This window comes from Schistocerca americana, chromosome 2 (assembly GCF_021461395.2).
Source record: "Schistocerca americana isolate TAMUIC-IGC-003095 chromosome 2, iqSchAmer2.1, whole genome shotgun sequence".
In the NCBI taxonomy this organism is placed as follows: domain Eukaryota; kingdom Metazoa; phylum Arthropoda; class Insecta; order Orthoptera; family Acrididae; genus Schistocerca; species Schistocerca americana.
The window spans coordinates 1,105,189,059-1,105,210,648 of NC_060120.1; the positions used below are offsets into that span (position 1 = coordinate 1,105,189,059).

Here is a 21,590-nt window from a genome sequence, read left to right on the forward strand (position 1 = left end):
GGAAATTTGTGCCAAACAATGTCTTCATCTGGTTGAAGTCACTAGGCACCATGACAGGTGAACTGATGGGGGAGTCAATTTTTTTTCCTTAAAAAAAAAAAAAAGAAGAGGTGCTACCTGAAGTTGTGTAGGATGATTGCAACCATCATCAAACAAAATTTTGTAAAACTTGTATCATTGCTGGTTACATTGCTCAAAAAATTTTAACACCGGGTGTTTGGTAATTCACATTTATTGATATATTTAGAGATTAATTCATCAACAGAAGACATGTCAAAAGATTACAAAAGTCATAAGCAACACAACCATAAAGATTTTCTGAGTCATGATTAACAACTTTTTTAAAACATACTGGGCAAACCTATGAACATGCCAAAGAAGAATGGTGGGGTTCATCATACACAGTACAGTGCCATGTATGAGCTAACTGCTCCAAAGTACAACTGAGAGTGAAGCATATCACAAGCTATGAAGTTAACAGAAATGACCTCCAGATAGTGTGAGTACATGACTGAAGTGGCACTAAGAGTGACTAGTGGAGGTATGAAAAAACAAGTTGTTAATTATTAAAATAAGATGTAAAATAACAAATACTTAAAGATATACAAAATGGAGGAGGAATAGATTAGTGTTTTACATCCTGTCAACAATAAGGTCATTAGAGAAGGAGCACAAGCTTGGGTCAGGCAAGGATGGGTAAGGAAATCGGCTGTGCCCTTTAAGACGAACCATCCTGGCATCTGTCTGAAGAAATTTAGGGGAATCACAGGAAACCTAAATCAGGTTTGAACTATTTTCCTCCCAAATGCAAGTCCAATGTGCTATCCATTGTGCCACCTTGCTTGTTAAGATATACAAAATATAAAGCTGCACAAAATAATGTTAACAATAACATATATGTGAATAACAGTTATCTTTAAAAATCATAAACAGGATCATAAGAGGTGGTAAAAACAAAATACTGGATAAATAATAATGGAAAAAATACAAAAAGATTACAAGTAAAATGGATGGACATCATACAGACATTTGTTAAACAAAAAACAGGAAGTAGACAATGGGATAAAAGGAAGAATACTATTCTTAATGATATGAAATTACGCACAACATTAACTGATATAATACTAACCATAATAAAAAACGATATATACAATATGATCTTAGAGCAGTGTACCAAATATCACTATTTAATTTTTAAATTTATTTTGTTAAAGTTAATGCAAGAGAAGGGGTAAAGACAAAAGGAAGAATTCAGTTGGTATGAAGAGATTAAAACATGTAACACATGATGAAATCATAATGTGCAAAATGAAAGAGCTAACGAGTGTATGAAAATAAATGGGCACTTAAAAAAGCAATAGAAATTTGTATGCAGTCATTGCACCATTCTGAATAGGCATAGGCTATGCCACCAATAATACCTTTAAGTGTTTATTCTTTTTCATTTTACTGTATTGGCACACTTCTTTCTTTATACTCCAATTAGCTACTCTTAGCCACATCACGTATGTTCTCATGCTACCTGGAGGTCATTTCCCTTAACCTGCCAGCTTGTTATGCACTTCATGCTCATTTGTACTCTGCAGCAGTTAGCACACACATGACACCATATTGTGTAGGAAGATATTTTTCTTCTGTATGTTCTTAGGTTTGTCCAGTATGTTTAAAAAAAAAAAAAGAATTTGTTAGTCATGATTCAGAAAATCTTTATTATTCTGTTTCTTATGACATTTGTAATCTTTTGACAGATGTTCTGATGATGAGTTAATGTCAAAACATGACAATAAATGTGAATTACTCAACAGCAAGTGCTACAGTTTTTATAGAGCCCTAATCAGCAGTGTAACATGTTGAGTCAACATTTGATAGCCTGAAGAAGCAGCTTGTAGGCTGTGTTCTTTGCAGAATGAGTTGAGGCATTGTCTGGAGCAAAACCAACAACATGGACAGCTTCTTGCAATGCTCCTGCAATGTTCAGGCTTACTATGAGTATACTCTGTTAGCACCACACCATGGCAGTCCCAAAAAACGCTGAGCATCACCTTGCCTGATTATGTTTGGGTCTTCGCCTTCCTTGGTGGTAGTGAGTACACATGTTTCCATTGCTTTCTTTCCTGCTTTGTTTCAGGATCACTGTGACACCCCCAGCATTTTTACATCATGATTAGGTGGACATGAAAATCATGTTGATTGGCCTGACACAACTACGACATTTCAACTGCTGCTTCTGTTTGGTGAGATTTTTGAACTGGTGTGATTAGTTGTGGAATTAAGGGAATGGCAACTTCTGTCATATTGAAAATGTTCTGGAAAGTTCTGAAAAATTATCCATGACTGATTTTTCACTTTGTCTAGTACAGTACACCAAACTTGCACACACATTTGCAGTCTCAGAGAGCTGAAACTACAGTTGTGCTTGCGTGAGTGAGAGTGTGAGTGTGTGCGTGTGCATGTGTGTGTATGTGTATGTGTATCTACTGCTGACAAAGGCCTTAATGGCCGAAAGCTATGATGTGTGAATCTTTTTATTGTGCCTATCGTGGCTCAGCATCTCCGCTATTTAGTTTGTGTAAGTGATACTTAAAATTTCTTATGCCTTCTCTCTCCTTTTCCTTGAACCATAATGGCTTCAAAATATTTATTCACATTTCTAATTCCCTCTTTATCTCACTTCTCAACTCCCTCTATGTTACACTTTTTAGTCACATTACTTACAACTATTTACTGAAGTGTCTGTCCCTATATCTTTGTCATTTTTCTAGTTAGTCAATTGGATTGAACTTGTTTAAATTTTATTTTATTGCCATTTTGTGTAGATAAAATGCAGTGAGCACTACATAACATACATAGCACATCTGATGATTACAGTATATTTATGGTAGTAAATACAGAGCACACAGTTACTGATAATTCTCTGTGTAGGTTACAATCTCAAAAAGTCTGCAACTATTTTGTAAGATTTTGAATTTTATGGTATGAGGATATTGGTTATATTAGTAGGAGATCGGTATTTCAGTTTGTTAGTCTCTGCCAGAAAGTTAACTGCTGACTGGCATATCCCTAACGTGAAAAGAATTTGTGGTTTAAATCCACAAAAACTAGGAGAACAGCTGTGCTGTGGAAATGACTGGGGACATTTCCTTGATTGAAGGACATCCTTGTGGTGGACGTTGCATATTGCGTACTGCATGTCCACACCATAAACCATGTTCTTCAGGAGGATGGGAGGGGGAGGGGGGGGCAGAATGTTGCATATTACAGTGTTGCAATGCTGCAAGGATATCATCATGTTTCTTCTCTTTTGTTATTCCATGTGCTAAACACTGTCACAATAAGTTCCATTATATGGGTAGATGCATTCAGTTTGATATTTGTGCCCATTATGCACTGTGTCTTCTGTGTGCAGGGCCAGAGAAAGTATATATGTTTATTACTCAGTTTGCATGCAGGTCTTAAAAATGTTGTGTTGTATATATCATATACTTGTTAAATGAATTTATGTTCTGTGTGAAATTTCTAACTGAAATTTAATGTAAAACTATAATATTTTCAGTTCCACTTGTACCAAGCGAGATAGAAATATCTTCAACAACTGCATCAAGCATTGCACTTCAGTGGCAGCTTCCACCAGATGCTGGCCATGTTCTTGAAGGTAATACATTGCATATAGTAACACCATGATTTTGAAGCTCAATCACACACATTATAAGATTCTTTGATCACTAATATTATAAGATTCTTCACTGAATTGTGTTGTTTATTTTCACCTGTTTGTGCACCAATAATCTGTGTTAAGTGTTATGTCTCCTGTGTCTTTACAGTTTTTCATTGAGTGCGGTACTGTGACACTTAGTGATGGTCCATCCATTGGGTAGGTACATTAAGACTGGTGGTTCTCTAGGTACCATTCAAGAGGATCAAACTGTGTCAACAAGGAAGTTACTTTCTACCTTTCTTGTGTGTCACATCATCTATTACAACACTATTCAGCAAGCATGCCCTGCTGTCACAAGTTGGGACAGAAAGATTGTGGAAAGAAAAACCCCTGTTAAGCTTGCAATAGCCTTTCACTTGATACAGATGCACGTTTGACATCGAATACTGAGAAAATAAGAGGTGTCTGCAATGACCCACCTCAGTTTTGCATTGTTGTTGTTGTTGTGGTCTTCAGTCCTGAGACTGGTTTGATGCAGCTCTCCGTGCTACTCTATCCTGTGCAAGCTTCTTCACCTCCCAGTACCTACTGTAGCCTACATCCTTCTGAATCTGCTTAGTGTATTCATCTCTTGGTCTCCCTCTACGATTTTTACCCTCCATGCTGCCCTCCAATAACATGTCATACCAACTAATCCCTTCTTCTAGTCAAGTCGTGGCACAAGCTCCTCTTCTCCGAAATTCTGTCCAATGCATTATGAAAAAAAAAAAAAAAAAAAAAAAAAAAAAAAAAAAAAAAAAAAAAAAAAAAAAAAAAAATCAGGTTTGAATTAAAGAACAGGATTACAATAACATCCAGGCTTTACAAGTGTTTCAGTTCTTTTATGAAACCAAGAGAAATGCCACTGGTGCATGTGGAAATTATTTTTAAGTTGGCATTTTACTCCTGTTTCTACATTTCATTCAAACTTATGCCCTTGAATACTATGTAATTATAACTTCTTTTCTGGGAGCTTTGTAAGGATGTTAATCCAAAGTTGGAGGAATTTTATACAGGAGCTGCTCCTTCATTCTCAGTGATCAAGAAATGTATGGCTGATTTCAAATTTACAATAATTTCTTGAAGACAGTCAATGTGCAACACCTGCAATCACTCATGGAAACACTGAAAAAGGCAGACTATGATGCAGGACCATAAGGAATTGAAGTTGTATTGAATGGTTGATTTTAGAGGCATATCAAAGAGAGAAGTACGATACATTTCAAATAAACAATTAACTAAGAGAGAGGTTTCTGCGAAACAAGTGCTGAGTATGTTGAACAGTGACCAAAAACAGCTGTGAATTCATAATTACTACCAATGTCTGTATCATTTAAAAAATAATCCAACTGATTTTGTCCACTCATTTCTTCTAATGGATTTGGTATGGGTCCTTCACTCCATGTCATAAATGAAACAAGAATGAAATCAATAGGCATAAGTCAATGGTGCACCAAGCAAAGGTAACTTTCATTTTATGTGCAGGAGGGACCATGACCAGTGTTTTCTGTAATATAATAACTGGTTACTTTTAAAATGCTCAAACAATTATTGGCAAGTGCCCAACAAGTCGTATTGACCAAATGGTTGTCCAAATACATGAGAGAAAACTTGGACTGATTAAAAGACTATCTTCAAGCCAGCATCTGTCAGCATAGATGATTTGGATACAAGGTATCTGAAAGATATAAAATTGTTTCACCATTCATTATGTCATAATATTTGGTATCTGGAGTGTCGCATCTACCTTTCAGTACTTTTTTCAGAAAGCTATACAGTATTTCACTTCACACATGGAATATACTCTCTAAAAATGGTGGACAAAGTGCATTGATCTAAAACAGTAGCTGTCAAACTGCAGCCCATAGGCTGCATGTGACCCGAATCAAGCATTCATGTGGCTCATGGTTCTCAGCCATATTTTATAATAATGCTAACGGGCTTCTCACAGGTATCGCTAAGTACCTACTGCCAGATGACTTGTCTGCCATAGTGGTTATTTTAATTGCAGGGCACTGTGTAGAATTGTGATTTAAAAAACCAGAGAAGAATATTAGGTAACTGAATGTTATTCACTGATGCTGAATTAGTGAAGCAATGTATGATAATTGTTTCTCAAACTTTGTTTCAGCATTTCTCAAACAGTAAACGACTATTAGCTGAAATAAATAAGCTTATGTTTTCAGAATCTACCTTTTGCCACCACACAGAAGATGTCTCAATATATATGGTTGCTGTAGTAATAAATAAAGTAAAAATATGCAAATATTTTAGCCTTGCATCTGATTCCAGTGCAGATGTAGCTTCGATGGCTCAATCTACATTATTTGTGCATAACTGCACAGATGATGGGGTAATAGGAGGAGACTTTATGGCAATTATAATCGTGAGAGGTCACACAAAAGATTGTGATTTTATGAATGCAATAAAGATTTTGTTATCTACAAGCAATTTAATATCAGTGTGTACAGATGGCTGTCCGTCAATGACAGGAAAAAACAGTACTTTGATAGAATTAATTAAGAATGGATGGAAATTATCAATTACTGCCCATTCATTGCTTGCTGTGTGAAGAAAGTTTGGCGTGTCAGATTTCAAATAGAAATTAAAGGACATTATTTCATTCGTGCATGTGAATTTAATCACTGAAAAAGTAAAGAACTACTGTAGGAATTGCAAGTTTGTTACACTGATGATATCCAAAATACTGCATTCAGATGGCAAAGCAAAGGAAAAGTGCTGGGATGTTTGGTCAGTTTGAAATCTGAAATTATTTTATTCTTACAAAAAAAAGTGGAAAAAATTATGCTGAACTTAATAATGAATGGTGGGCACTTACTGCTGTTTTGCCCAATATTATACAAAATGTCAGCAAATTTCATTTGGAATTGCAAGAACCAAACAAGATAGTTGGACAAATGACCAACAAAATATTTGCATTTGAAGCCAAACTGCAATTGTAAGTAAATGAACTAGAAAAAAAAAGATTTGTCTAATTTTACAACCATTTCTATGCTCAGAACGACCTTAACTATCACCAGAATTATTTACTAAGTCATATGGTGTACCATTTGAGAGAACATTTGCAAGAAATAAAAAACAGATTTGCAGCTGTATGAATACAGTCTTGTGGTGATAACATTGAATAAAATGTTCTTAGGTTTCCAACTGCGTCAATTGCTTAAAACTATACGAGCTTTCGGCCAAGCACCCCTTGGCCATTGTCAAGTGATATGACTGCCAGTGGGCTGTTGGTGCGCCCTTATATATGCTAGCTGCTAGCTGTGACATCAGTGGTGCCTGTGACAATGCCATATATGGTTATGTTTTGAGTCAGTGTTCGATGTGCCCTCTTCAACCATGTGATCACTGGATCCAACTCAGCACTGAGCTGCAAGCCAACATCTCTATTCAGGGTGTTTGCAGTAATTTTTATTTCAATAGCTTCTTTTATTAGACTGTCCCAGAAGCTGTTAGTGTGACCCATGACAGAAGTATCGTCAAATTTTATGTGGTGACCATTTTCTAATGCATGCTCAGCTAATGCAGATTTCTCTGGATAGCGTAGGCGATAATACCTCTCATATTCTTTCCTGCATTGTTCCACAGTGCTCACTGTTTGTCTGATGTACTTCTGGCCACACTCACAAGGTATTTCGTAGACTCCAGGTTTTCTGAGACCTACTGCGTCTTTAACTGGTCTGCGTAATTGACGGATTTTCATTGGAGGCCTGAAGATTGATTTGATCTTGTGTCTTTTCAACAGGTGGCTTATCTTGCCTGACACAGAGCTACAGAATGTCAGCAAAGAAATTTTCCTTTCCTACTCTTAGTCGGTGGTCTTATTCTGATATATCCCAGAAATCACTTCTTTCATTTGTTCTGCGCTGTAGCCATTATTCCTGAAAACCTTGCATAGGTGGCTCAGTTCATGGGCAGGATATCGTCACCTGATATTGCTCTTACACGATGCACCAATGTTTGTTATACTGTGTGCTTCTGTGCTGGATGATGATGGCTGGTGGCATGCAGGAACAGGTATGTGTGGGTGGGTTTTCTGTAGACGCTGTGGCCAAGGCACCCATTTTGTTTACGGTGGACAAGAACGTTGAGGAAGTGGAATGCATTATCTTTTTCCACTTCCATGGTGAACTGGGTATTACTGTTGATGCCATTGAGGTGTTCAAAAACTCATCTAGTTTCTCATGTGCATGTGGCCAAATGACGAATGTGTCATCAATGTATAGAAAGAAACACTTCAGCTTCAGTGGTGCAGTATCTATGGCAATATCCTCAAAATTCTCCATGAAGAGGTTTGCAACAGCTGGAGCCAATGGGCTACCCATTGCTACGGCGTCTGTCTGATTGTAATACTGGCTGCTGTACACAAAATAGGAGGACATAAGAGCGTGCCTAAATAGCTCAACCATGTCACTTACAAAGTACTGGGAAATTAGGTCCAAAGCGTCTTTGATAGACACATTCATAAACAGCACCACAACATCAAAACTGACCATAATATCATCCTCACTAAGGCATAGATGGTGGATTCTGCTGATAAATTCTGCTGACTTTTTTATATGATGTTCACAGTGCCTCACTTGTGAAACGAGGAGCTTGGTCAAGTACTTCACCAGCTTGTATGTTGGAGAACCTATCATGAACACAATAAGGTGAAATGGCGTCCCGTCCTTGTGTGTCTTCGGTAAACCATAAGCAGTAGGTGGTCTAGGCATCTGTGGGAGAAGATTCTTAACCACACTGTCTTCCACTGAAGGTGGCTTAAGAAGTTCTGATGTTTTTCTTACTATTCTTGATGTCGGGTCATGTAGGAGCTTTTGATAAGTATCTTCATTCAGTAGCGCACAGATCTTTGTATCATAGTCCTCGAACTCCATAATTATGGTGGCATTGCCCTTGTGGGCAGGAAGTAACACAATGCTTTCATCATTACGTAGTGCGCCCATCAAGTGAAAGAAGTGATTTCTGGGATATATCAGAATAAGACCACCGACGAAGAGTAGGAAAAAGAAATTTCTTTGCTGACATTCTGTGGCTCTGTGTTGGTCAAGATAAGCCGCCTGTTGAAAAGACACAAAATCAAATCAATTTTCAGACCTCCAACAAAAATCCGTCAGTTACTGAGACCAGTTAAAGACACAGTAGGTCTCAGAACACCTGGAGTCTACAAAATACCTTGTGAGTGTGGCTGGAAGTACTTCGGACAAACAGTGCACACTGTGGAACAACGCAGGAAAGAACATGAGAGGTATTATCGCCTATGCTATCCAGAGAAATCTGCGTTAGAAAACGGTCACCACATAAAATTTGAAGATACCTTTGTTGTGGCTTACACTAATGGCTTTTGGGACAGTTTAATAAAGGAAGTTATTGAAATAAAAATTACCACAAACACCGTGAATAGAGACGGTGGCTTGCAGCTCAGCACTGCGTGGGATCCAGCGATCACGCGGTTGAAGAGGGCACATCGAATGCCGACTTAAAACATGCCCATATATGGCAATGTCATGGGCACCAATGTCACAGCTGGCAGATAACGTATATAATGGCACAGCAACAGCCCACTGGCAGTCATACCACTTGACAATGGCCAAGGAGTGCTTGGCCGAAAGCTCATGTAGTTTTAAGCAATTGACAAAATCGGAAACACAAGAACATTTTATTCAGATTTGCAACTATTTGAAATATTCGATGCTGTTTCATTTTCATAGAGAATCCTTGGCATGTTGAATGTGCTGATCTCAAATTATTCTGCCAGTTTGGGTTTCATGAAATTCATTTGATAAATAATGAAACTTCAGCATGACACACTGCTTAAAGCTCTACTTATACAGGGTGTATATGACCCAGGACAACCGGGAGATCCGGAAAAAAAACTGGGAATTTTTTTATCTGGGGGACAACCGGGAAAAAAACCCGGGAATTGTTTAGAATACTGGGAATTATTCATTGTATTAGTTTTCAGTTAAATTTTTGTGATTTTGACTGGTAAGAACCAATACTCTAACAAAGGATATTACTGTATCCCACTACTGCAGAATGATACTGCAGCAACAAAACATGAACGAGAGAAAGAAAAATGAAAATAAAACTTAAGTTGCAAAGGAAATGCGCCGTATACAACAACACAACACAGTGCTCATACAACCGTCTGCCAACAGCAAAGTGTGTCAAAGGTGTTAGGAAGACTATGCAATGCTTCATAACAACAAATTGCCTCTGATGAGCATGACATGACAACTGTTTAAATTTGATTCACTTGAGCAGTTGCAGGCGGGCTCTTGCGCATGCACAGTTGAGTCTCATATGAGCAGTACCTTCTTTCGCTTGTGGTTACAGAAGTGTGGCTGGGGACCACTATCTAATATTGCCTCAGTTCGGAAATGTAGTAAATCTGGTGGTGATGACCAGAGCAGTCTGAGTTGTGGTGGAGAGGTGGGTCATCACCACATGTCATGTGTTTACGTTTAGTGATTTTGTTGCTTCCTCTTCATTTATTGCTCTCACATTAAATGATAACAAATGGATTTTTGCAGCGGAGAGCTATCAAATGAATTAAAATACCTTATGACACCTACTGAAACGAACCTATTTCTAACAGGTTGCCGGAAAATATTGCAAATGGTGGTTTGAAAAGCATTACATTCAAACCAAATTTCCTTTTACGCAAAATGAACTATGTGCAAGAATGTAAGATGAATTTCTAAAATCACAAAGTGTTTGACTCTCATTTAAAAATCAACTCTTTGAGGATAACCATTTAGGAGAATTTCGAGCCCAGAAGATAAGACATTTACGTTGTTATTATAGATTTTACTGGCACATTTGTGTAATCTATCTTAAAGTGCAACACGCGCAAAAAAGATCAACATTATATGTGGAAGCTTAGCTTCTCATCCAGCTTATTAATCTTCGAGACCAATATTATATGTGAATGCTATGTATATTAATTTCAACCATTAAATTTTCTTATTTGTATGTTCGCGCTACTTAAGAGTGATATTGCTATTGGGTGACTACATCACGTGTCCTATGCTGTCATCAGCTGGCGGTATCGTGTGACGTGAGCTATGACTGGCTTACAAAAGCAAATCGCACTCTCGATTTTAATGCTTCAGAAAGTGACATGCAGTGTTTGGTGGAATTCAAATTTATACCTTTGTAATACGGAAATATGCAGCGTACAAGTTGGTGCACATCAAAGGTCTTTGAAAACGTGTTTTTCCCCCCTGAGTTTCGTTTCCTAAGTGTTAGGAAATTCTACGTCCATATATAAAACCATAAACATTCAAAGGATTGATGAGTTTTATAGTTCCAGGGAAGAGTATACTGTCACTTAACATGGAGAAAGTGTATTTTCACCCGGGAGAAAGTGTATTTTTAACCGGGAAATCCGGGAAAAATCCAGGAATTTTTTTTTTTCTTGTCCACGTATACACCCTGTTATAGAACATTGTGAATTTTGGAGATGAGCTCCTAGCAATTATAAAAATTTACAACACTGTGCAGAGTTTATTTTGATGGTTTCCTTTGACTTACTTTTGTGAAGCTTCAGTTTCAGAAATTAACTACTTGAAAAATGGATGTTGTAATCGGTTGTCCAGCCATTTAGAAGATGCAGTGAGGACTTTATGTGATGTAAATATTGATGAGATAGCCAAAGAATACAACACCACATAAGTAAACAATTTTATTTTTGTATCCCTTTTTTTTCTTTTTTTTTTCTTCTTCCCAGTTAGAATGAATAAAAATCGAGAATACAGAGTCAAGAACAAACCTTTAGCTTTCTAATTCTTATATAGCCTTTGACATGTGAAAGATATCAGAAATGAAGGAGGGCATTGGCTTTTTGTCATTCTGACAGTTTGAGAGTAAAGACAATAGAATAAAATTGATATGCACATTAAATAATGTAAAATAATTTTTTAATAATACATCTGTCAGATCTTGCATAAAATAAGGAACAAAATATGCCGATTCCAGACTCATTTTCGATAGTGACTCGAAATGATCAGATTACTGATATGTCCATTCCTTTCATGCACCTGCAAGAGACATGAGCATTATAAGATTACACAAATCAAGTGAATGTTATTTTCACAGGGTTAAGGAAGACTGGACTCAATTAGACCAGCACACTGGAGTCTTTCTTCTTGTTTACTGAAGTTGATCAGCAGCACTTTGCTATTTTCTACATGTGCAAACATGGTGGCAATCATTCTGTAAAATTCTGTCAGTGATGAATTCCATAACTGGCTCATGGTGCCATAACAATTATTGTATTCAGTGCCAACACCTGACTCCCTTGAATACTCATTAAAAATCTAATTGTTGTCAAAATGGCACATGCCAATTATTGACTGCCATGAATATGAATATGCCCCACAAAATCTAACTGTTGTCAGACTGGTGCCCAGAAATTTAGAATTCTTATTCCCCGTATTACAGGATTTTAATAAAAACATGGCTGATGATTGTCAGAAACTCCACAATAATTTAATAAGTCAGGTACAGCCAACAGTTGCAAATGGTAAGTATTTATTCTTTACCGGTTTCAAAAATACATTTCCATTTGTTACAGGTGTTAACATTTAATATCTTCTAATGAAGGGTAACTGATTTACATCCAAATCTGGTAATGAATAAATACTTTCATTTGCAGCTGCCTACTGTACCTCACTTTTTTGTCGAATAAGAAATATGGCTTATCGCTGCCAGTATCTGCACAATATTTTAGTCAATGAACGAGTCAGGTAGAGCCAACAGTTGCAAATGGGAAGTATTTATTCTTTACCAGTTTCAAAAATACATTTCCTTTTGTTACAATGTTAACATTTAATATCTTCTAACAAAGGATAAGTGATTTATATGCAAATCTGGTAATGAATAAACACTTACATTTGCAGCTGCCTACTGTATCTCTCTTCTTTGTCTAAGTAAAAATATGCTGAAGGAATTATAGTAGGCATGCTAAAAGCCAGTTGATCACCTCGGGGTGATGCTTGGTACAGGAACACAGATAGACTTGTCACTGTGGGATGAAGGGACATGATAGGGCAAATGTTTTTCTGTTTATCTTCCCAGTGCTGACATTTCATTGGCATGTGTGCCTCATACCAATCTCCCATTTCAAACGTGGTACATATTCGTAGCAAGTAATATGAAATAAAGTTAACGCTGTTGTAGTACAGGACAATGTGTAAAAGAAAAATAACATTCAAAACATTTAGTAAACATTTGTGAGCATGTCTCTTCTTGCATAATGCATTTAAAAATAAGTACACTTACTGTTATTAATCACTTAATCATCCACTTACAAAGACAGCACAAAAACACCTACTCAAGAAATAACTGTGTCACAATTTTGAGTTTGTTTAGCGAGGCAGCAGTATTAAACAGAGAACAGTCAGCAGGAAGTGTTCTGTATGGTGTCAGCTTAATGATTAGTATTCGGAGGTCAGTCTATTGGGAGCTCATAACATACTAATTTATGTAGGTTACCTATTAATAATAAGGTCAGTACACGTGCAAACTGAGGTGCCACCCCACAATGTCAGTATTGGATCTTGAGCACATACATTTGACAACCACTGACCTATAAGAAGGCTATGTGGAAAAATAAGTGAATTTTTGACACACTGTTTTATTTCCACCTTGCTGTCATACTTATTGTATCTATTTATACAGAAGTAATTTTTTATGAGTTATGCTATTTGTTATCAGTCACCAAGTCAGGTGGCAGTGTTTAGCACACTGGACTGGCATTTAGGATAATGGTTCAAATCTTTGTCCATCCATCCAGACTTAGGTTTCCCATGATTTCCCTAAATCAATCTAGGCAAATTCTGGGGTAGTTCATGTGAAATGGCATGGCCAATTTCCTTCCCTATCCTTGACACAATCCAAACTAGTGCTCCATCTCTAATGACGTCAATGTCGACGGGAAGTTAAACCCAATCTTCTTTCCTCCCTGCCTTCCTTCCTTGTTATCAGTCCATTATCAGTGCTCTTTTGTTAAAAAATGGAGCTCTGCATCTACATATCTATTATGTAAGCCACTGTATGATATGTCGTGGATGATACAAGTCTCATTATTCTCCTTCATATTCCATTTATGCATGTTATATGGGAAGAAAGATTATTGGTGCCCCTAGATATGGGACCAAATTTCGCCAAATTCAGTATCATACTCATTAGGAGAGATGTTTACTACCACTATTTCAATGTACCCATACTGTCAGGCAGAATGAAAAGGCAGATAATGAGAAGCATCAGTAACATACATCTGGTTAGAAAATCAAAAGTGGAAGCAAATGGTGAAGAACAAGAGATCAATGTGCCAAACAGCCATATGAAAGCTGTCTGCAAAGGGCCTTGGACAGACAAATGTGATAGTTGTACACTCTATGTTAGAGTGTGCACCATGTACTTCTTGGTGGACTGTGTTTATACCAGATACTACTTCACTCAATGTCTTAGTATACTTCTGCATGTGTAAATGGAGCAAAAGAGGGTTACTTGGAATTCTTATATTGTGTTTGTGCAACATTACAATGTTTTGATGACTTGTATGGTGTTCTACTCCATGTGTTCCATTTCTTGGTTCATTATGGTCAATATGTCAGTGGAAGAAATTCTTCAGTCTCTTGTTGAACAGCAGAGTTTAAAATACGCTACCTCAATATTCAGGATATGGCAGACAAAAACTTAATAGACAATGAATTTTCAAATGAAAACATGGTAGATATTCTATGTTTAAGTGAACATTGGTCTAAAGAGGATGAGCATGGGTACAAAGTATTGGATGATTACACACTACTTAGTTGCTATTGCAGAAAACAGCACTTACGTGGTGGGGTAGCAATATATGCAAAATCACCTCTTGCACCAAACTGTGGCAGGATGGATCTTAATACCCTTTGTGATGAAATGCATTTTGAAATATCAGGTCCAGTAATTGAGAGCCTTAAGCTAATGATAGGAGTAGTGTACAGGCCACCTAGTGCTGACCCCCATATCTTTCTGGAGAGACTCAAGGAACTCTTTAATGTACATATGTATACCGAAATGGAAAAAATACAATACTGTCATTGGAGGGGATATCAATTCAAGTTTTGATGTCCTGCAGGACAGAAAAACTGTGACAGAGCTCAAAAATGTGCTTCAACAATTTAACCTGTACTATGTTAACTGCAAACCTACCAGAGGCTCCTCCTCTCTAGACAATACATTTACAAATATTAAGAAAACTTCTATGTCCACTGATGTAATTAGTTTCTCTTTCTCAGACCATGATGCAGTATATCTTAGTCTTAATAATGTAACTTCAGACTGCGTCAAACCGGAATCTAAAATTGTGATTACTAGACCAGTGATTAGAGAGAGGATGGATAGGTTTAGACATGCCCTCACTTATTTCAGTTGGGACACATATTTTATTAGCTTTCAACACTGTTCAGCTGATATTTTTTTCACAAAGTATTTCTCCATATTTTTAAATATATTTGAAAATAACATCCCTCTGTACAGTGAATATTAGTAGTTATCACAAGAAAAGGAGAACTAAGGAATGGTATACTCCACAGTTAGGGCAACTGAAAAATACTGTTATGCGGTATTCTAGTCTGTACAAAACCAGTAAATCAGAACTGTATAAGAACTGTATGCTAAAGCTAAATACAAGTATAGGAAGGCAATAAATGAAGCAGAGAAACTGCATAACATAGTAAACATTGAAAAATCCAACAATAAATGCAAAAAGGCCTGGAGTGTAATAAACTCCATTGTTCATAGTAAACACAAAGAGGAAATCGCCATTACCCCAGAAGAATTTAATAAATATTGCATTCAGTCAATTGAAGAAATTAGTAGCTCAAAAAACAAACCCCCTGAAAAATGCACTTAGTATTATGGACAGCTGCTTTGAAAAGCTTCCCCCAAGCACCTTCACTTTCACAGAAGTGAGCCCAAATAATACCCTAAAAATAGTGAAAAATTTCAAACCTTCAGTTAGTGTTGATTACTATGACATGTCATGTAATTTGTTGAAAGATGTCATTGATTGTGTGATTTATCCCTTAACTTTTTGTATTAACAAATGCCAATTGAAAGTAAGTTCCCCGACAAACTAAAAGTTTCTAGAGCTGTGCCCATATATAAAGAAGGGTAAAAGAACTGTCCCGCTGGTTACAGACCTATATCCATAACCCTAGTTTTTCAAAAATTTTAGAAACAATTATGTATGAGCAAGTTAGTGTCTACTTGGGTATGTGGGAGTGACAAGTCGATAGTCGACAAGACACTGAGAGATTCTCTTTATGAGCGGGGTTCTTTGGAGGACACAACCAGTGTTCATTTCCCGCGTTAACATATGTATCTATTGTGTTTGTGCGGTACAATAAAGGTGGTTGTTTACAGTATAAATTCCACAAAAATGTTTTCCTTTATGTAGTGAAATAACTCCTACATAAGTGGTGACCCCGTAGCTAAACAGTGTGACAGTAGGCAAGTTTCTTTAGATATTTTCCGCGACATCTCGTATTGACATGTCATCTGCACAGAACCTCTTCTGCGACATCGACGGCGTCATCCAAAATATCAAGAAGGAGCTCAACACGATGCAGCAAAACCCTCAGTTCACAGTGCCACGGACGCCTACATCGCAAACTGACTTCGCCCACGACGTTACGTTTCCAACCGCGCCGCGTGTGCCGGCAGGTCCCGCGCCCCCGCCACAGGATATTGCCTCGTACAACCAGCATGCCGGACACGCTGATATGAGACCAAAAGTGCTCCCGTTTTCATCACCGGTGTCGATACCGCTCCCACGAGTTTCGCACTTACCGTTCACCAGTGATCGTGGCCCACCCGTGTCGCGGTTACAAATTCGGCCCCCACCTTTTGTTCCCGATCGTCCAGAAATTTGGTTCACTATTATGGAGAACATTTTCGTGCAGCAACAAATAGTCGACGATTTTGAACAGTTAACGCCAGTGATATGCAACCTGGACCAACGTGCGTCATCAGTGGTATCGGATATAATTATGCAACCCACATCACAACAAGCCTACGCCACTCTCAAGACGGCTTTAATTTCGCGTTATACAAAACCTGTGGACCAGCGGATAACACAGCTCCTGTACCACGAGAAACACGGTGACAGGTCGCCTTCAGACTTTTACCGGCATTTACGTGCTATGGTGGACCCTTCCGTGTTCTCAGACACATTACTTTTGCACATATGGCAACAGCAGTTACCTCCACAGGTGGGCTTAACCTTAATTGCTTACGAGGGCCAGCCATTAAGCGAGTTGCTGCAAGTGGCTGATAGAGCGCACTCCCTGTTCGACTCGCGCGCCACAGTGGCCGCCGCTGCAACCACCTCGGCCAATGACACCAGCCGAGCACAGCCAGAGCCGATCGCCGCGGCGCCTCCTGCTTGTGCTGCCACGACTGCACGATGAGCGCCGGACGCAGCCAAAGATTTCTGATCTCTCCGCGCTGCCATCGATCAGCTGACCGCCCAGCTGCAGCGGCTAGAGCCACACGACGTTGTGGCGGCTGACACACACACGTGTCGGCACCAGCCGACGCGACCGCCGTGTCACGCAAACAACGGCACCAGTTATTGCTGGTTCCACCAGCGCTTCGGCGTGCAAGCTACTGAGTGTAAGGCGCCGTGCTCGCACCCAAACGCATCCCACGGCCTGCTTTAGGCGCAGCCGACCATGACAACAAGCAAGTGTGCCTAAACTCACAGACGCATGGAAGGAGAACACCCCCATTTCAGCACGAGCCTACGTTATGCGGATCGACGTCTCTCACAGCTGTAAGGTACACTGCTTCACAAAGACTTTTCATTCCTGATCGCTCCATAGGATGGATGTTCTTGGTTGACACTGGCTCAGATGTCAGCACTCTGCCTGTAAATTTCTTCGCTTCAGACAAACACACTGGAAGACCACTTTGAAAGCAGTCAACGATTCAGTCATCCACACATATGGACAGAAAACACTGCCAGTGGACACTGGGCTACCAGAAAAATGTGACTGGACCTTCGTTATGGCCTATATCGACCAACCTATACTAGGTGCTGATTTCATGGCAAAACATGCATTGTCCGTGGATTTATGCAAGTCACAACTCGTCCATTCTGCCAAGGGATTTGTTATGCTGGGAATACAAGGATGTCTGACCTCTCATGCATGCCAAAGGGTAGATAACCTCAGTGCACCCACCTGGAAGGACACCATAGCAATGAAGGAATCTGACCGGCAGATGGCTCAACGACGTCAAAACAGTTGACGACACAACAACAGGCTCCTGCTGTTTCAACCACAAAGGCGACACCCAAACCACAACAGAGAACAAGAAAGAGCAGGGCGAAGCATGAGACGGTGCACCACATCCGTACAACTCCAGGCCCACCAGTCTCCTCACATGTTCGCAGGCTTGCACCTGATCGCTTGCGGGAAACCAAGGCCATTTTCAACAAGATGCTACTGTGATGAATAAGCTAGTTTACTATGGTTTTGATGACAACAGTATAAATATGTTCAAGTCTTTTCTAGAGCACCGTCAACAAGTTGTGTGCATTGGTAGGGAGAAATCAAATTTGTTTAATGTTAGGTACGGAGTGCCTCAAGGGTTGGTGCTTGAACCTTTACTGTTTATACTAAGGATTAATGACCTGTCCTTGTTCATAAATTCTCACACAATATTGTATGCTGATGACACAACTCTTATACATAAAAGCTCTGATCTAGGCACACTGAAAACACTGACCAAAAATACCCTTGCTCAGTCCTCATTATAGTTCAAAGCTAATGGCTTCTTACTAAATGAAAACAAAACCCAGACACTTTACTTTAGCCTCAAAGGTATTCCTAACTACCAAGAACTAGAAACTGTCATATTTTTAGGTGTTACTGTTGACAATAACTTGACATGGGAACCACACATTAAAAATATATTGGCTAGGCTTTCAAGAGTTATTTATCTACTTACAAATTTAAAAAGACATGTTCCCATTGACTATGTGAGATCAGCATATTTTGCCTTCTTCCAAAAGCATCATCTCTTAAGGAATCTTACTGTGGGGTAGTAGCTGTCATGTAAATGACATTTTACTTTTACAGAAGAAAGTAATAATAATAATAATGGATTCTGATAAAACAGAACATTGTAAACCTCTGTTTATTAAATTGCAGTGTCTTGCAGTAGTAAAATTATTCATCTACAATTTTTTATTGTACATTAGAAACAATGTCTCTAATTTTGTGTGTTCTAATACCAGAAACAGAACATTTGTAGATGTGCCATATCACAGATTATCAAAATCACAGAACTCCTACCTAGTTCCTGGACTAAGGATGTTTGATAGACTAAGTTCTGACTTTAAAGAACTGCCTGTAAATTTTTTTAAAGCTACATTATACAAGATACTAGTGAACAATCCGTTTTACACCATTCATGAATTTTTTGAAAATGAAAATACTGTATTCTAACATGTACCTATTTTATGTAAACCAATTTACATCGATATAGTAGTTTATGTACAAGTATATGTTCTTGACTTTGTCTATTGCTATAATCAGCCAAATGACAATAAAATTTTATTATTATTATTAGCAGTGAGCTCTCACCAACCTGCAGCAAGCTCTCTCCATGGTATTGAATAATTTGACAGCATTGATAACATGACAGGGTTCTTTGCCACTGCCGCAATCCCCACCATTTCTTCTGTATGATGATACTGTGGATGATTGGGATGCATACAAAAAATGCCTTCAGCAACATTTTGAAGCTTTTGTTGTCCCTGACCTCAGCATCTGTAAGGCTTTCTTTCTGTCATGGATTTCACCTTGTGTTTATCACCTTTTTGTCAGCTGGCTCCTCTTCAGGAACCTTCCAGTCTCTATCTTGATGAAATGTGTCAGCTGCTCTCTACTTATCATTCTACTTATCATTGAAAATGTGCCCATTTTATTGCTGTTCATGTTGAGTTCTAATGTTGTCAAAAGTGACCACATCAACCCTACATATCCTGGACAATGGAACTTTATGGGTTTAGCTGTCATTGCCAGTTCATTACTGAAGCTGATTTGATGGTTTGTGTTGCTATAATATACCTGGTCCTGACAGAGAAGTTCATGAAAGTGCTTTACAGTGTGAATATTCCTCTTTCATAGAGGTTTTGAACATTTCCTGGTCTTTTGAAGTACCTAAGGAAGCAGGAAATCAGAAGATTTGTGTGATGTAGCAGCCTCTGATTCTCCTCCTTAGCCACCACACCATCGATTGCGACATCACAGACATGTAACCGTGGTCTCCACAATGCATGGGGCAGCTCCATGCAAAATAGCAACAACAGCCAGTAAGACAACAGTAGCCAAATACTCCTCTCCCATCATGCTCTTATTGTTTTGTTCAATATGAGTGGGCTGCATGCCCAAAGATTGGGCAACATACAACCATTCTGAGAGAGAGAGAGAGAGAGAGAGAGAGAGAGAGAGAGAGAGAGAGATTGCATCTGTGTGTAGCTCTCAACTTTGTTCATCAGACATGAACATGGATTTGAACAGTGTTTCTCAAGTGATGGTTGCCCGAAACCAACTCTATATTAAAGTCTGTGCTATGGACAAAATGTTAAAACTGCAAGTAGACACAAGTGCAACAGTCCCATCATTAGGATCTTGGATCACAACAACAAATAGTAAAACTGGACAGTTTCCTACTACTGTAGTATATTAAGCAATTGCTCAGGATTTAACCTTTCTAGTGGTGGTTGATGCCAACATTGAAAACTTAATTTGGTTGGACACCTTCAAAAATTTTGACTTCTCTATTTCTGAAAAAGTGCATCTGGTATTAGATCAGGTTTCATACTAGCAACTGCTTGGGATATTCATCCCTGTTTTCAAAAGATCTAGGGAGTGCTACCAATTTCAAGACTCACACCATACTGAAATCAACAGCATGTCTCCATTCTTTTCATGCCTGACCAATCCCAATAGCTTTACAGAAGGAGGTCAAATTAGAACTAGACTGACTTGCATCTTTGGGTGTTATCATGCCTTTCTCCTCTAGTGAGCAGTCTATTCTGGTGGTAGTTGTAGCAAAACCTAATGGTAACTTTCAGCACTATGGTGGCTTTAAAAATTTTGTAAATTCAGATTCTACAACTGATACCTATCCCTTACATCATCAGGATGAACTCAGTGCAGCTTTACCAACATAGACTTGTCTGAGGCCTACATGCAACTGACTCTGGAAGATGATTCCAAACATATCCTCATAGAGAATACCCCATTTGGGTATACCATACCATCACCTGCCATCTGGTGCAGCTAGTGACCCTTCTATTTTCCTATGATTTTTAGAGCAACTAATGGCCTCTATGCCGGGGTGCATTAACTACCTGGATGATATTACGGTTTCTGGTTCCTCAACAGAAGAACACTTATGCATCCTTCACGTATTGTTCGTGGTGCTGCATGACACTAGATTGAAATGTAATTTGTACAAACTGCTATTTTTTCAACTGTTCATCTCAGTTTTGAAGTGCTGCATACTGGCATCAAGCCTTTGCACCAATAGGTCAATGATATTATAGCTTCGCTGTATCATACCAATGTCGAAGAGCTGCAGACCTTTCTTTGGAAAGATTGTGTATTACCATAAATTTCTTCCTAACGCAGTCCCAGTAGTTCACCCGCTTCATGGTCTCTTATGGGAAGGTGTTCCTTTTCACTGATCACCTGCCTGCAGGCATGCTTTTACTCTGATGAAGTCAGAATTACACTCCGATACCTTGCCTGGTTACCTTCCAACTGGGCCAACATCTGGTTTGGCCACAGAAGCATCCCAGTATGGC

General features: G+C 38.6%; 1 protein-coding gene across 1 annotated transcript in view; it reads left to right on the forward strand.

The window, feature by feature from the left end:
* The first annotated feature begins 507 nt into the window (after window positions 1-507).
* Window positions 508-21,590, forward strand: part of LOC124594705 (Down syndrome cell adhesion molecule-like protein Dscam2) — a 40,502-nt gene continuing 19,419 nt past the window's right edge. The window contains exons 1-2 of the mRNA XM_047133073.1: window positions 508-541; window positions 3,554-3,652. Of these exons, the coding sequence (XP_046989029.1) occupies window positions 508-541; window positions 3,554-3,652 (133 nt within the window). The remainder of the gene's footprint in view (window positions 542-3,553; window positions 3,653-21,590) is intronic.